At 36.9% G+C, this 17168-nt stretch overlaps 1 protein-coding gene across 4 annotated transcripts; it reads right to left on the reverse strand.

The window, feature by feature from the left end:
• Positions 1–845: 845 nt before the first annotated feature.
• Positions 846–11026, reverse strand: LOC148861765 (mitogen-activated protein kinase 15-like). Of its 4 annotated transcripts, none has more exons than XM_088981848.1 (11): positions 10635–11026; positions 10199–10445; positions 8869–9277; positions 8603–8730; positions 8445–8504; positions 5417–5566; positions 5157–5312; positions 4860–5071; positions 3136–3237; positions 2899–3059; positions 846–1748 (listed from the first exon to the last, which is right to left on the reverse strand). In XM_088981848.1, the coding sequence occupies exons 2-11, from the start codon at positions 10220–10222 to the stop codon at positions 1468–1470; spliced, it is 1683 nt and encodes a 560-aa protein (XP_088837974.1). In that variant the 5' UTR covers positions 10223–10445; positions 10635–11026; the 3' UTR covers positions 846–1467. The 4 variants fall into 4 exon arrangements, with proteins under 4 accessions (XP_088837974.1, XP_088837972.1, XP_088837975.1 ...); XM_088981846.1 differs by having other exon boundaries at positions 846–1751; XM_088981849.1 differs by having other exon boundaries at positions 10199–10476; positions 10635–11018.
• Between the last annotated feature and the right edge of the window lie 6142 nt (positions 11027–17168).

Genomic DNA, 17168 nt, shown 5'->3' on the forward strand with positions numbered 1-17168 from the left:
GGAGCACAGTACACAGTATTTGTTTAATTGTCCCTGCATACAGAAAGTGAAAGAAACTCTACCAACTGACCTAATAACCATCAAAACTTGAAACATGACTAAACAACAACCGGAAACAATGAATTCATAAAAGCCAAGACTACTGTCAATGAGCGAAAATGACAAAACCTAATTTAGTTAGTACCAAATCAATGAACAGTAATAGAAGGCTAGAAGGAGGAACTGGAAGGGAAGGGAGAGAGGGGGGAGAGAGAGAGAGAGAGAGAGAAGAAAACCCTAGAATCACCCTCGTGTGTGTGCGTGTGTTGTGCTTGAAGAGTGGGGAATCAGAGTGCGTGTATCAGAGGAGCAATTTTGTGGGGGTTGTGTGGTGAAAGAAATGCAACTGTTTGAGGAAAATTGAAAGTCTATTGAAAAGGTGTTAGAGTTAACAATGATTAGGGTGGCACATTGGGCACTAGTGACAGAGGAATTTAAGGGAGTTTGCATGAATGATTTGATGAGGGGGTGGCAAACTGTGGCTACTTTTCAGATATCATGTCTTTGGATATCGTCTTTTTGCAACTTTTTTACCATTTTATATTACTAGTTGTAATATGCTGATGATGTTGGTGCCTGTTAGATCTGATCTCTGTTTTAGTTTCTCACTTTAATCAATGAGAGAATCGTTGATGTTGGTGCCTGTTAGATCTAAATGTCAACTCTCTAATGCAACGCTTATGCTGCTAAGCAGTCACGGTAGGCCCTGATTCGCTGGGTATCCAACAAGTGTTAGGCATCGAGGGTTAGTAAATAAGAAGCAAATGGCGGTGGCTAAATCAACGCAGAAAGCCAGAAACTAAATGTAGAGTACAAAACATTGGAATGGCTTTATATTCAATACTATGATATTCAAATGTCAACTGAAAAAAATATTTTTGCAAATGAGCATATTTTCAAAGATGCAGAGTCCACATAATTATTGTGAAAGGGAACATTCATAAGGGGAGAGAGAGAGAGAGATGGACTTCATGGGTCATGGCTCCTTTGGCATTGCAATCTGGAGAATGGAGATGGTGAAAATGAAAGAGTAAGTTAATAGGGGTTAAAATAACAGTATCTCCTCCCTGTATCGTTCGTATGAAATTGATAAAGCTATTTTGGGCTTTGATTTTGACTGAACAGCAATCAGATCATGGCCAATCCATCCATATCTTATCTACTTCACGTCAGTAATTCGCACAACGGAACTAACAACCATCATCCCCAACAGTAAGGTAGAACTGCCACCATTGTGCAAGCTCTGCCGCTGAGACACTGTTAAATATGGAATTCGTGGTGCACTGCATTATCAGCAATTTATGGCACATTCTTTGTTCTATTAGAAACCATGATTCGTGCCGAGCTATGTTCCTGTTGCTGTCTGATATGACTCGATGTAGAGCAGAAGAAATATTGCTGACTACCCACTGAAGACGCCTCATGTAATCAATACCAGTTACTTCCAGGCCCACCCTGAGCTGCAGCGACTTTCCTTGCAAGGAACTGTGGCTTTGGTTGCACCGAATTGGATCCTTCAAGCCCTTCATTGTCTCCATTCTCATTTTTACAGCCAGGGTTCCTTCTTGGATATGAACAACTAGGAGCACACTGAGCTGTGACGGCGGTGTTTCTGGCCATTCTTCGCTGCTCAAGAGCCTCTGTTGCTGCCGCTGCTCCACAGTTATTGTACCGCAACACTGAGCCAACAACTTTCCCAGGCTTCGCACCTACTATAACAAAAATACTGGTTATCAAATATGCTTAAGTTCAAGAATATGCAATATTATCACTGGTATAAAATCACTTGGTACAATTCACCTTGGCTAGCTTATTTATACCTTTATTTTCCAGTACTTCAATCAGTAAATTTATTTTATTATTTCCAAGAGTCCAAAGAGAGCTCCAAGAGTCCACAAGGCAGCAAATAGAATATTTCCAGTAACATAGGGGCATATGGCCCTTATGTAATACATCCCATCATGATCTAGTGAGATCATCGAAAATATACACACATAGGCTTCTTTGCGCACAAGAGTTTAAACTCTCAACCTAGATCCATGTCTAAAATTGATTATAGATTGGTTGAGTCTAACTAAGAATAGCTGAGCTTCATCTTAGATACGAATTAAAGTATTGCATTGACAAAGCACATTAAGTGGTGAAAGTCATTGCATACTTAGTTGCTTTCTTTCCTTTAAAAGGCATGATTTGGATGAGCATTTGTTGACTCACACAAACCATTATCATATGTTCCTTTGAAGAGTAAGTAAAAAAGATGGCATATTTCAATTCAAGCATAGCAGAAAGGCTTTTCTTGAGGGTGGGTCTAGGCACAACGGTTGGGTTGCTCCAGTGCAACCTGGGTGACCAGGGTTCAAATCTTGGAAACAGCCTCTCTGTATGTGCAGGAGTAAGGCTACATACATGTGTCCCTCCCCAGACCCCGCGTCGGCATGAGCATCATGCACTGGGTTCCCCTTTAGAAAGGCTTTTCCTGTGTTTCTATAGGGCTCTACCCATTCCCACCCAGCTGAAGGTCAATCTCCATTCGTTATCATTAGAGCGAAAACAATGTTTAACTCACTATCTTGGGTCTAATTAACAGTCTCAAACAGCCAAAAAAAGACAATAACAATAGCATAGCTCTGTTCTTATTACTATAGTGAAGATTACAATGAACAGATTGTGAAGTTTTTTAAAAAAAGAAGCTAGAACAGAAACATTTCTTTGGAGAAAATCATGGCAAAACCTCCAGGAAGGGATTAACGTAAAGATGGAAAAGATAAAACAAAGGAAACATAAAATGAAGAAATAACTGATTGTCTACATAGTGCGGTAAGACATTGTGGAGAACATTAGAAAAGGAGTTGATTTCACCTTGGAGTCTCTGAGGTACTTGTAGAGGAACCCTTGTTGTAGGAATCCCACAACCCCTGTCTGGTTGTGTCTTCTCAACTTCCTTGATGCTACATTTAGAGAGATCCCCAGTAACTTCTGCTGAACTTTGTGCTGTATTGTCTGAGTATAATACACAAGGTCTGCATCCATATTTCCATCAGTAACCTAGATGATACCCTAGCAAAGAGATGGAGAAGAATGACATTATCTATCTACCTGGGTAATGATGCATGCTGCCTCTCAGGTGGAGCAACTGTTGCACCATTTCCATAATGCTCCTCAAGGTATGCAAATTGCTTCTTAAATTGGTCAACAGCACTGTAAATAATGGTAACAACAATAGTATGATCAAGAGTTCTGGTAAAGAATTTATCTAGGAATTCCACTGTTTTAGAAGGCTAATGAAATGACTCAAAATTGGTGGTTAAGCAGAAAAATAGATATTCTTGTTTAAAAGGCCATTGCCCAATGTCCGTCCCAGCTATCTGGAGTCTTGTACAAATGATGTAAATGTAAGCTTTGGTTGTTTAGGAATTTAATGAATAAGTTAAGATTTGAGTATCTTAGCTTAGTGTTTTATAAGATGAAATCACCAGTTCAGGTTTCAGTTGTGAAAAAGATTTGAGAATTTGGGCTTCGGTAACTTTTTCCAAAAGAAATCTTAAAATAAGAATTACATCACTTCAGCTGACATACTATTTTTTCAATTTGAAGATTCAGATTTTATAATTGTGGGAGTTGCCCTTCATGTTGTATACACTCCATGATTGGAAATATCATCTACAGGTGCTGGCCAAATCTGTACTGAATGAAGCACAGACTGCTAGGGATGCAGCTTGGGCCAGACCAACCTGAACACACATCCATGAAAAACAGGGTTTAGATTGGGCTGAACATTGAGTTAGAATTAGTGTTGGAAAATGCCAACCCAATATGACATCAGGGTGGATTAAGTAGTCCTCTTCCATAAGGACAACAGGGTGCAGGCCTGGGAATGCCAATGGGGCAATGGGATGACAGGGTGCACCCTGTCCCCACCCATTACCCTGGTGGGGCTGAAAATCCCAGCCCCATCCCTGTCCCCGTGGGGAATGGGGACCCCTGAATTTGCCCCACCCTACCCCGGCCATTCCTACGTGCAAACCTGTTTCTTGGATATTGATCTTTCCCCAATGGAGTATATAATAGTTATTTTAGCTCTTAGAAAAAAGTTGGGTGTTGATGATTTAATTTTTCAGAAGCTTGTTTGAATGTCTCCCAATTGGGTATATAATTGTTTTCGACTTCTACATCCAAGTCTATTTTGTAACTTTCCATAAAAATGTTTGAAATCAGGTTGATAGGGTTTGGTTACGATTTCTTTTCTTTTTTTCTTTTTAATTTTAGGCTTAGGTTACATTTTGAGTTGGGTGATTCAGGTTGATGCTTGAGTTGGGTTAGGATTAGGGTTGAGGGCTTCTCACCTTGGGTTGGGTTAAAAATTTAAAATTGATCTTAAACTGAGCCAACCCAGATGGAGCGGCACCCCTGCAGACCACATTAGCTGGGCCACGGTTGATATAACCATTAAAAGCCTGGTTATTTGATTTTCACAAGTTAAAGCCCAGTCCAAGTTTAATGGCCTGACTTGGTTATTTGATTTTTTTCCCCAGCTTATGTGCAATCCTCTGCTGGGATAGCTTTAGTGTTTTCGGTTTTAAGTTTCTTATTTAAAGAAAGCTGCAGAGTTGTTTAGATTCATGTTATTGCTTATAAACTAACGAACAGATAAACAATCTAGGGAATCTAACCCAAAGAAAATGAGAGGTAATGGATGTATGTATATGAAAAAGGTGACCAAACGGGAATTATGTAAATGTCATGAATTTCATTGGACTAACTTAACATATCAAGATCTTTTAAGTCCAATATCTAAATTTAGATATGTAGGGCATCAATACCTTGGATACATAAAACCAGTTGATTCAGTTCCCTCCAGAAACTCTTTCAGCATCTTAGGATGGTACTCAAGAATCTCCCTGTAAATGAGCTCTTGTACATCCTCCTTTGTTATCCTCCTCCTCTCAAACTCAAACTCCATCTTGGTTACAGGTTGAGCAGAAGGTTCCCTCTCAACCTTGGCCAAGCCTCTAAAATAGGGATCTGCTAAAGCCTGATACCTTGCAGTACAAATTTCTTCTGTTAGAGCACACATGTTATGCAACTAAAATAGACAAAACGAAGCATATCTACAGTACCTCCTCAGCAGTGGGTCGGTCTTTGGGTTCAAATGCTAACATCCTTTCCAACAAACGAAGACCAAGAGGATCTGCATTTGGGAATTTTTGGGAGAAAGGTATAGGCTTTTTTTTGCGCATGCTGCTTAAATATCTGCGTGCCTTCTCATTACGTACCTGTACATGGAAAATAAACCAAAATAACTAACATAGTAAATGATTAATAAATAAACAAAAAATATCATTTGCAACCACATCAAGTTGTATGACAGGAAATTGACCCTGGCAATGGCTTCAGGAGAAGGTGTTCCCAATAGATCTGTGATCAAGTCCAACTGGTGGACCACATTTTTTCCAGGAAAGAGAGGTTTCCCTGTTAAAATTTCAGCAAAGATGCATCCAATGCTCCAAATATCTATTGCCGGTGTGTACTGCAACATTTACAGAGAGAAAATGAGTCTTTCGTGAAGTGAAGAAAGCACAAAACAAAGAATTGCTGCATGCACAATCAGGACTACATCCATACAACGATTTGTGCTATTTAACTTAATTGTGCATTGGTTTTTACCAATACCTAAAAATGGAAAGCTTTCTAGCATCAGTGGTTTTGCTAGAAGCTAGTAGTCTCTAACAAGTCATTGAATTCAACACAAAGACAGTGAGGTTTCAACAAACACTAATCAGACATTTATGTTCAATTGAATGTTCCAAATCCATAAAATCTTGAAATACTGCCACAAAGAAATTCAGAGTTTAAAAGTCAGAGCCATACTTAAATACAAGTAGTCTTATGGAGGGTACTTGTACAAAGAGAGCTTCACCAGAAAATTTGTTTTATATGGTTTGAAGTTGACACAGATGATGGAACATGTTTAAGTTTCACCAATCATAGCGGTATTATCAGGGAAAATAAGGGGAAGGAACTGTATGAGGCAGTAGCTCATGGCCCTACTGCATCTAGCAAAACAAAAAAGGTCCTACTATGGATTTTGAAAGTGATCTGGAGAGAGTTGAGGATAAGGGAGATTATAAAGTGGTGGCCTGTTAGATGCCCTCATATTCAGCTTGGTTTCTATGTCACTTCAGAAGGGAGGCAGACAGTTTGCTTTGAGAATTAAGTATTAACAACTCATTCAGATAGATACTAAGAACAGACAACTTCCTTGATAACTAGAGGGATGAGAAAAGCTCCCTGTATAGTCGTATTAGGGCATGACCATTCCAGGTTACTGCCCCCGTTTTTGCAGCTTCCAATGGTCAGTTGGGCTGTATTGTTGGGTCCAGGGTGTGTACTTCGTGCTTACTATTAGGTCATCATCAATAAGCTCTTATTCATATTACTGATCAATAAAAACTTAAAAAGATTAAAAAAAATTATCACTATGGTTCGTACTGTTTAAAAGGTTATCTTACTATCCTGTAACAACCTCAAGGTCATCAATCTACTAACATAGTAGCCACCAAGTTCACCCATTTGAAAGAGAAAGAATAAATAGAGAAGAAAAGGTAAGGAAGATGACAACACATTATCAGAAGAACTAAAGAAGGAATATGGGCATCATAATCCCTTTCCATTAAACATGTATTATGTGCTTGGGACGACTAAAAAAGCATCAGCCAGTCACTAGACAGTAACATGAAATAGTATCTTACTTTGAAGCTGCAAAAAGCATTGTGTAATACTTCATCATTGAGAAGCATGACATAAAAAGCTGGAACACTATAATATTGTCTACTACTATCCAAATATCAGTCTTCCCATCATGCAATCAAGAAAGCCCCAATCTCTATGGATGCAAGCCTTCTCACTTTCCATAAACTACAAATATGCCATCCCTTTCTCAGGAGTTCATACATGTACTATTGTGGCAATAAAATAAAAGCCATTTCATGGTGTTTCATTTACCTAGTTGCTCCCGAACATAAACTATTGACTTATAGGATTTCTGGTAAGATCTACAACCCATTATGATGTGCAGGTATGGATACTGACAGACATGGATATGGGAAACAGGGAATTGACTCTTTATTTCCTAAGATCCAGGGCAGAAATAAAGGTACAGGTATCTCATATAATAAGCTTATATCATGCTTAGCCCAGTGCACGAGGCTCCCACCAATGGGGAGTCTGGGGAGGGACAGATGTACACAGCCTTACCCCTGCACATACAGCGAGGCTGTTTCCAAGATTTAAACACTGGTCACCCAGGTCACAATGGAGCAACCTGACCATTGTGCCAAGGTCAACCTTATCATGCTTCTATATCTAATTTTTGTAGCTATGTTTCAGTTCTCAATATGTATGTACTGCCAAATTTAATTAAAATGTATACCTATAGTATAATTTATTAAAGCATACCACTTTACACATTTTAAAAGTGTAGATGATAGAGTATATCTATAAGTTTTGATGCAGTATTTGGTGTCATATTAGGTATTAGTTACATATTGTGCTTATCACTGGTATTCTAGGAATGTACAGATATCCAGGTATAATACATCTCGATACCTGTACAACTTATCCAATATGGGAATTCTAGAGTAGGAAAAAAGTCCACATATAATCCAGTTAGCTGATAGTGTATATATCAGTTGTGGAGAGTTTTAGCAGAGAAGGAAGAAAAGAACTACAGAGAGGAAAAGGAAATTTAATCACTACACACCCCGGTTCCTGTAAAATTTTATTCAACGTTGTAACTTTAGCTAGACATACCTGTAGGACCGTCTTTGACTCTGTTCACAAAAAATAATAAAAAAATACTGTTTTCTATTTGTATTTTCTTAGTACACAAGAAAATGTTCACCCTTTTTATCTTTTGTTTGTGTGGACACATGTAAGCACGTGGAAAAGAAAAGACTACTCAAGGGGAATAAAAAAATAGGGAGAAGTATATCACCATAGACCATACAAGTTGTCCCTAGAACACACTTAGATAAGACATTAACCTTTTCCTAGGAAGGTGGAATACTGACAGTTCACCTGCCATTATACATCCAGATTAAAAAGGTAAAATAAATAAGAATGACAAATGTAGTGAGATATTGCAAAACATTGCAGTGACACAAGCACCAAGGCTTGATATGCTAAGCACATGAAAGACATATTCCAATTAAAGCAAAGGCAGTAGGTGTAATATGAACATACTGAACACAAAGCCTTCCAAAACTTCCCTGGAATAAAAAATAAATAGAAATTATAGAAAAGTCGATAACAAATTACCAGCATTCAAACAAAATAAGTATCATGATAATAAGATGGTCATAGCAAAGTACTTCCAAGAAATGGCAAACTTGGAACTTCTCATGCACCTTTGAAAAGAAGGATCCACACAATTCTGGAGCTCTATACCATCTTGTTGCAACATAATCCTGTAAGTGCATGTTTTTACAGAGAACAGACCAAAATGAAGTAAGCATCAAGAACAAAAATTAAGGTGCATACTGCCTTTGATTGGCAAGAAACTTACTGTCCAAAATATGGCTGTAGGTGCATCATTGAAAGCCACCCTTGCAAGACCAAAATCACAAATCTTAAGCTTGCAGTCAGCATTTGCTAAGATGTTTTTTGGTTTTAGGTCTCGATGAAAAACATTAGCTGCAAAATAATTACAGAATTGTGAACTATTAATTAAGAAAAAGGAGAATGAAGGAATTAATCATGCTATATTTCATAAGGTATTAGCTCAGTTTTGAAATAACTGAACTAACAGACAAATTGGTAGTTCTAAATAACCTGTGTGTATGTACTTCAAGCCTCGAAGAAGCTGATAAAGAAAGAACTGAAAATGTTCTGGTGTCAAATCATCATTTGCTTTAATAACCTGGTGCAGATCAGATTCCATAAGCTCAAAAACAACATATATGTCTTTGAACTCCCTTCTTGAAGGAGGCAACAGGATGTGCTTAATTTCCACAATATCAGGATGACGGAGGAGTCTAAGAAGCTTAATCTCACGAAGAATGCGTGTAGCATCAGAGACATGCTCAAAGATATCATTGATCTTCTTAATTGCAACTTTCTCCCCAGTGTAAGTATCATATGCGGAGCAAACAACACCATAGCTCCCTTTACCTATTACTTCTTCTATTCTGTACCTGCTCCCCTCACCATACTCTGTGAAAAAATCTACCTCAGCAGATGCCTGCATCACCAAATTACAGGACATGGCAGGCATCAATATCTCATTCTCAGCTTATACCATAGATGATTTGACAGAACCCATAAAAGAACATAACAGGAAATAGATCGCCACCAGTGGGAGTTCAGCATAACCAATATGAAACTAATACAGATACAGAGTTGTAATTCCAAACTAACTAAACTGGAAACATTGATTGAAGTACATTACAAATAAATAAATAAATATACATACCCTAAGAGAGAAAAGCTAAAAAGATTAAGCGGAACTTACATATTCAATTCAATGCAAAAGAAAATGAATGGTCGTGATATGGAAGCTGCATAGTAATACATCCTGGTGATATTCTTTTGAATTAGTTTTCAATATGGAACCTTGCACTGTATATGGTGGAAAGATTTGTCTTACGCCTTGCACGATGACGGGAAAAAATTTGACTTATGTACAGTAGATAGCTGATATTGATTTTTGACATAAAAAGTAACTATTATACAAAGTCAATGCCGATTATTTCCAAAAGAAATTGTACAGGAATTGTTTCGCTTAATCCAATACCAGAGGAACTTGCAGGCCTGACTTACCAAATAAAGGTTGCCACCAAGAAGAAAAATTATAAAAACACGGATCTGCTAAAATTACAAAATTGGCAAGTTTCAAGGTACTTAGGGGGAAGGGGTTGAAGATTTCTGGAGGAAGTGAGAAGACAAGAACAAAATCTAATCGGTATCGAAGGAAAAGTGAACTTGAAAGAAGAGGAAGCAAAGAAGGAAGGACCTAAAAAACTTGCTAAATGACTTGGAAACAATAATGATAAAAGCATGAAGAGGGCTCCATGGTCAAAACAATCTAATTGGATCAAAGATGTTCAAAAAGAAAGAAAATGAAAAAACAAATAAGTAAACAAACAACGAAAATTACATTTACCTTCTTCCGCTGATCAGGTTGCATCTTAGAAGTGAAAGCTCAAAATCTTCCAAAGCGAGAAATCAAGAGGAACATCCCACAAATTCGACGAACCGAAATAACTAGAACCAGAATCTTCAGATAACTCGTACTTAAACAAAATCAGAAGGTGGATACAACCTTTACTTCACAAGCGAGCTTCGCTTACAGAACACGTATATTGAGATCTTTTGGAATGTGCATCAGCTCAAAGTTCCAAGTCTGAGATCTGAAGAGAGCAGAAGGCCTGAATATCACTTCTATAGCAATAAAACAATCCAATTTGAGAGAGAAAACAATCAATTTCTCTAGTACAAGTAGATGCAGCTAGATCGGGAATGAAGTAAGAAAGCCCTAATTGAACTAACTAATTCAAGAAGGCAAAAAGGATGAATAAAAGAGGACGAAATCTCAAAACCTGGAGCTGAATGTAGCTGGTAACAACAGGTTCCAATCAGAGTGAAGTGTGAACCTCTAATTTCTCCCGCTAGAACTAAAAGCTGGAAAAGCGAACCTAAGATGATCAAACAGGCGATGATCCCTAACCTGCAACTCAATCTTGCTACTTTTCTATACAAATTTAATACTTTCTTTTACGTTTTTAGGTGGAATCAGAAGACCGAAAAAAAAAATCTCTGAATTTGGATAAACTGGATCAAGAGAAACGAAGAACAGCGGAAAACAGAGTCTGCTTTAGATTTCCAACAAAAATGAAGTCAAACAGTGAAGGAAGCGATAAGCGAAAAGGCAGAGGAGCCACACTGCGCGAGAGAGAGAATAAATTCTCAATGAAAATGAACACTGAATTTTAAGAGGTCCTGGTTTTTAAGTTAAATTTGTATTTTTTTTTTGGGTAAACGGTTTATTGTAATTATTTTCTTCCCTTCATGTCTCCCTTTCCTGATTTGTCTCTCATTATTATTCTTTATCTTTGATGGCTTTTGCAACTTTAATCTAAGTATCATGATTTGTAAGAGTATCTCCCTTAAATTACCTTTGCTAATTTTCTGATTTTGCATCTCCATTAAAATGGATAGAAAAGTCAATACTTGGTCTGAAATGTGCATTTTCTCTCTCTCTCTCTCCCTATATATATATATATATATATATATAACATTAGCTATAACTTTTTTCCTTCTTCCTTCTTTACATTGGTTAACTATAGATTTCAATTAAAAGCTAGATTGATTGTCAGTCGAACTACAAACAAAGAAGGAAATTGGCTAGACAAAAGAGTAAAAAAGTGAAACAATGAAACATTTTGGAGTTGAAATGGGTTAATTTATGGAGATGGGAACTTACATGATGAGGGCTTTATGGTGAGTTAGTTGGTCACTTCATTTTTTTTTTTTCCTGTCTGATTTAATTTGCTCTTTATTTTTTGCTTTATAAGGTTCACCAAGGTTTGATGAGGAAGCTTATAGCATTGATTAACATGGTGTTTGGTTATGTGGGCATTTATTCAATAAATATTGTTACATAGGTGTGAGTGCCACTTCAGTAGTGTCTTTCTCTTGCTCTTTCGTACGCATTGAGAATAAAAAAAGTGAACTTTGGATTTTGTGCATGCCAATCGTTTGTGGAAGTTATTTTTTAAAGCTTCCACAAACGATCAAGCATTTTTTTCAATGTTACGTTGATGTAAAACCTAGTGGCATGAGTCCGGATCTCCTGCCCACGTTAATCGCAACCACACATGGAGAACGTCTCATCCTTTACATAATATCATGTAGGGGGAGATATTCCCAATTCACCGAGGTAGTGTATTGTGGATAGGTGTGGGCAGAATTCTCGTGGACAAGTGGCACCTAGTTGTCATAAATGATTGTAATTATTACTTTTCTTGATTTTACCAACAAATAAAGTACAAACATTGAATGAAAAATGCAAATAGAACCAAACACATACTAAGAAGCTTCACTAGGTGATTTATTTTCTCAGCCAGGCAACTTAAACTTACATTTTATTTCATCATGCATATTTTGGGGCTGTGTAGTTTATTTCGTAATTTATGTTGATCTGTATTTTAATGAATCTTTTATGCTTTATATATATTATTTTCTTCAAATATTATTCCCTAATCTCTATTGCAACCGAGGATCATTGTGGCCTGAATTAGATCAAGTGATCAACTACTCCGAGATGTACATGATACTAATACAATATCTGCACTATTACCATGGCTATTCCTAAATACAAGGTTGTTTGATTTGATATTCACCATATTGTAGGTACTTCTGGACGCGCTTTTTAGTGGCAATTCCCCCACCCTATAAATCCCCAAAACACATTATATGTTTTATAATTTACTTTTGTTTATATTCATGAAGAAACAATGCTTATACCTATCTTTTATCTATGTTTATTTCAAAACAAACTATAAGATTTCATTATGATAGGGCTTTCATGTAATCAGGTCTTCATAGTTGCATCAAATTGAAGTATCTGTATTAGAGTTGTTCAATTGGAATATACAATTTCATCAGTTGGAAAATATAGTTAAATAAGTATCAGCAGTAGATGTTAGACATATTCAACAAGTATCAGTAATATAGTTAGTTGTTCAGTTGGAATGCACAATTTTAATAATTGATAAAACTTTGGTCAGGACTATTCCACTTGGAGAGTTTGATGCAGTGGGAACAGTGGTGAGGACTTTTCTTTGTTTTCAGCATAGGCAGGCAAAGCTCATACTTTGGGATTAATCCAAGCATATGTTAAATTGTCTTTGGATTTATTACATGTTTTCTCCACTACAGGTGAAAATCCTACTTTGATTTACCCATAGAACAAAACCAATAAAGGGGCTAAACGCCAGCTTTCTGCTGGTGATTTACAGAGAAAACTGAGGGAATTGAGATGTCATTAGGTTTTATTATAGGATTCATGAGAGGGTTTATATCTAACAACTTCACCAATCATCATACCAATACAACTGCTAATTCTTACTGCCTTTTTTTTTTTTATATGAATTAGTTTGTTTCTTAACTTACTCCCTTTCTCTTGCTTTATATTAGTAAGCTGGTAGTCCAACTTATTTCTAGCTTGACTAATGATTTCATAGCTTCTTTATTAGACCTCCCTTCCAGTAGAGTTCTCTCATTTTTTTAAATCTTTTTCTTTTTCATTCTTAGGTGACGTTTGATAACACTTTAAAGACCTCTGAAGTCTGAAAGTATTGTTTTTCAGACGTCAAAGGTGTTTGGAAGTGTATATGAATTTGGGTCTGAAAATTATTTTTAGATCTAAAATAATAAGACATGGGCTAGGTGTTGAACACGCTCAGATGCGTTTCAGACCTGGCCGAATGTCCAAAATATCTCTCTCTCTCTCTCTCTCTCTCTCCATCCTTTCTTCTTCTCTCACTATTGCAACTCCTCCGACGAATTAGCAGCAACAAGTTTCAGCTTTCTCTCTCTCTCCCATTTCTTCTTCTTCTCTCGCCACTACAACTAAATAGTCTAATTTAGAGGTAAAATAGTAAAATTAGTGAATTTCAGATGCTGAAGGTTTAATCCAAGACAAACAACCTTTTTTAATCAGAGCCTCTAAAAAGTCAAAAAACAATTGTCTCTTTTCATATTTCAGACCCTTTTAATATCTTTTTAACTTTTCATATTTATCAAATGGCACCTTAGTAATTACTCTTGTAATGGCAATGGTCACATGGGGATAAGGAAGTAAAGAAAAAAACAAAATAGACTTAGGCCATAATACATTAGCAAGATGTATAATCAGTCGTTCTACCTATTATAAGTTTCATTTTCCCTCAATTTTCCTTACAATGCCCGTGGATAGCACGGGTCCCAACTAGTCAATAAAAAGTGATTAGTCATATGCGAGCTCTGTTAATGATGGCTTAGATCTAATAATTTAATTACTTGTTATTTTAGAATGTTGAAAAGTAGTGCCGTGGAGCCTTTCACTTTGAGGAGCCTTCAGCCATTGTTAAATGGAGTGAGTCTGGGACCAAGGTTCAAAATATCGATACGTAGCTAATATGTTTCGTGCCGATGGGTCTTTGATACGCTCTTTCAGGGGTTGCATTGAGTCAAACACTGGTTTAAAAGATAGTCGGGCTTTAAATTGATCCCTCTAGATCGGTTTGAAAAAATAAATAAAACCTTAAAAAAAGTATCCATACAAGCCGTATAAGGCTGTATCGATACTTTGAACCTTGTCTGGGACTTTAAATTTGCTACGTATCTCGTGATTAGAGCGTCGGAATCCACCATCAGATGGGTCATATATCAGCTCAGCTCACCTGTGCAAACTACAAAGTTCTACCACCCTGGCATTAGTGCATTCCGTCCCACACTATCTGTACTTCTGTAGTTTTAGAACCCCTGCATTTTTTTCGTAGGTAAACCCACACTGACCTGACCCTATCGGGTTATGGGCGGGTTAGTCTTAATCAGGTTTTGGGTTAGGGTCGGGTTGGGGAGAACCTGCATTGACCCGACCTATTGATGCTTATATATAATATCAATTGGATATAGGTATAGTATGCTATAGATGAGGTAGGGTGGTGCTACATTTAGTCGGATTGGGTTCGATTCGGGTTACTGTTTTGGGTTGGGTTCGGATTTGGTAACCATGTCAAAACCCCCATTGACATCTCTAATGATGGCAGACCCGGTCACCCTTTCCCCCTCTCCCCATTGGGGATCAGGAATTCCCGAATTTTTCACTCTGTGTAATCATCTAAAACTACATCAAACTTTGGATGTATTATGATAATAGCATTATGAGGATTTGAAAGTATTTTAGAAATAGAATTATGAGATCTTAGGGTTTTTAAAATTTGATAGAAACTCATAAGCATTTTTGAAATTAAAATTAAACTTAAAAAATATTTTAATAATTTATCACATGTTTGAGGAATTATATACAATCTCCATCCCTACCCATCCCTATTTAAAATAGGGAAAAGCTTATCCCATTTGAGACGAGGCAGACCCTAGTTTCATGGGAAAAATTGTCATCCCTGATAGACTAACACAAGCATTGGTTGGTCACAAATCTCACGATTCTTTGAGACATTGGGCATGCTAAAAGACTCGTAACGCCCACGCCCATAGAGGAGTTTCATCATCCATTCCCTGTAGTCCACTCCCCAAATGGTCAATCCCATTAATTACTTGATATGACTTTTGCAAATAAATTTTTTCATCATGACATATGCAGAGCTGTAATGTGGATTCTGCTAGGTTGGTATGACCCATTTTTGCAGGTTGTTTGCACTATAGTGGGCCATGTCGGGCCGACATGTGGGCCTTGGTGGGCTGTTCCCACCTGGTCAGGAACCCCTCAAAGGGAAGCTTGGCATGACTCATGACACGAGCCCAAGCGGGCTGTGCCAGGCCATCGATGGCATTTTTTTTAGATAAAAATTTGAAAAAATAAAAAAAGGTTAAAATCAATTAATAATATAGACAAAAAATTGAAAAAAAAAATTCTATATGAACTTTGATTTATACAATTATTTATGTATGAATTATAAAGTAAAATTACAAAAAATTTGAAATAAAATATTATAATAAAATTAAAAATATAAAATTATACATACATATATACATACGTGTGGGTGGGGGGTGAGGGTGGGGCATGTATGTGGTGCCAAGCGGGGGCCACGGGCCATGCTAGCATGACCCACTCCATTGTATTGTGTCATGCTAGCCCTAGTAGGAGTGTAGGACTCCATGAAGATTGTGAAAAAGTAAGGGAATGTTCGGTTAAGTGTGGTATGTTTGAATAATCCAGGGGCTTTTATAGATCCCTCATTCTTCCACATTAAAAATTTGTATAACATAGGTGAGGTTTGGGACAATACATTTAGACAGCTAATAAAAATTTATGAAAGGGAACAAACCATTAATTTCCTTTGAATTAGGGCCCTACTCTTCCGTGGTTGAAATCAGATGATTTAAAACCACATTAACTACTTAACAATTATTCTGCAAATAAATTTTACTATGTTATTTTTTGTAAAGATTGTGACAGTTTAAAAAGATGATTTGGACCATTTGTTATTATTTTCACTATGAAGTGTGTTATGTTTGAATCCACTATGCCCTAGTTTGGTGTGGTTGAACTCACTATGAAGTGTGTTATGTTAAATCACACCATGCTTCATACATGGATTAGGGCAGATCGGGCTTTACACATTTGATAAGGGTTATAGCTTAGGGGTTAATCTGACCTGGCCCATAACATGTGCTATAGGTGTCATATTTTAATGTTTAAAAATGAAAATATAAAATATAAGATAATATATATTACATATAATAATGAGCAAGTTTGGCTCGAAAAATTCTGCCCAAGCCCAAATCCAAAATTCAGTAAGATATTGAATTTGGATGGACCAATATGACATGTTGGATTGGACCTGGTCCATCCATAATGAATTTATATTGGATTGAGCCAATATTTAGTCTATTGATAGAATATAAGGATATAGGTGTCAATGGACCAGGTTTGAGTTGAAACCAATCTAAATTAATAGGAATTTGAACAGATTGAATAATCTCTGGACCGGTCCAAAATGATCCAAAATATTCATTGGACTGGATTGGACCATGTTCATTTGTAATGGATTCACATTGGATTGGATCGGATTGGATCAAATCCAGCCCAATTGACACCCCTACCTCTATCAATAAGGTTTTCTACATCATGGTGTGGATGTATTGATAGGAATCATCCAATTTACCATAGAGTGGACTAATCCATAGATTTTAGTGAGAAAAAAAAATGGTGATACTTTTATGTTATCAAACAAAGCAACGTGGTTTCAAAACACGAAATACCCCTAAAAAGAACATAATGAGTGTGGCATGTCTCAAAACCAACCAATCCACAAAATACCAAAAAGAAGTTGGAAAAGGAAGTGTTTGGCTCAGCTTGCTTTAGTTTTTTATTTTTTTTATCTTGCTTTAAGTTTTTATGATGG

This window comes from Nelumbo lutea, chromosome 4, assembly GCF_056320005.1.
Source record: "Nelumbo lutea isolate HS-2025 chromosome 4, American lotus-T2T, whole genome shotgun sequence".
Classification (NCBI taxonomy): Eukaryota; Viridiplantae; Streptophyta; class Magnoliopsida; order Proteales; family Nelumbonaceae; genus Nelumbo; species Nelumbo lutea.

What these genes read in the sequence shown, in the direction of transcription:
- LOC148861765 (XM_088981846.1), bottom strand. Translation starts at nt 10,222, where the DNA reads ATGCAACCTGATCAGCGGAAGAAG. An exon ending in ACTGGTTTTATGTATCCAAG is followed by an intron (nt 3,238 to 4,859) that starts GTATTGATGCCC and finishes CATTATTTACAG; the next exon opens with TGCTGTTGACCAATTTAAGA. An exon ending in CAGCATGCATCATTACCCAG is followed by an intron (nt 3,060 to 3,135) that starts GTAGATAGATAA and finishes ATATGGATGCAG; the next exon opens with ACCTTGTGTATTATACTCAG.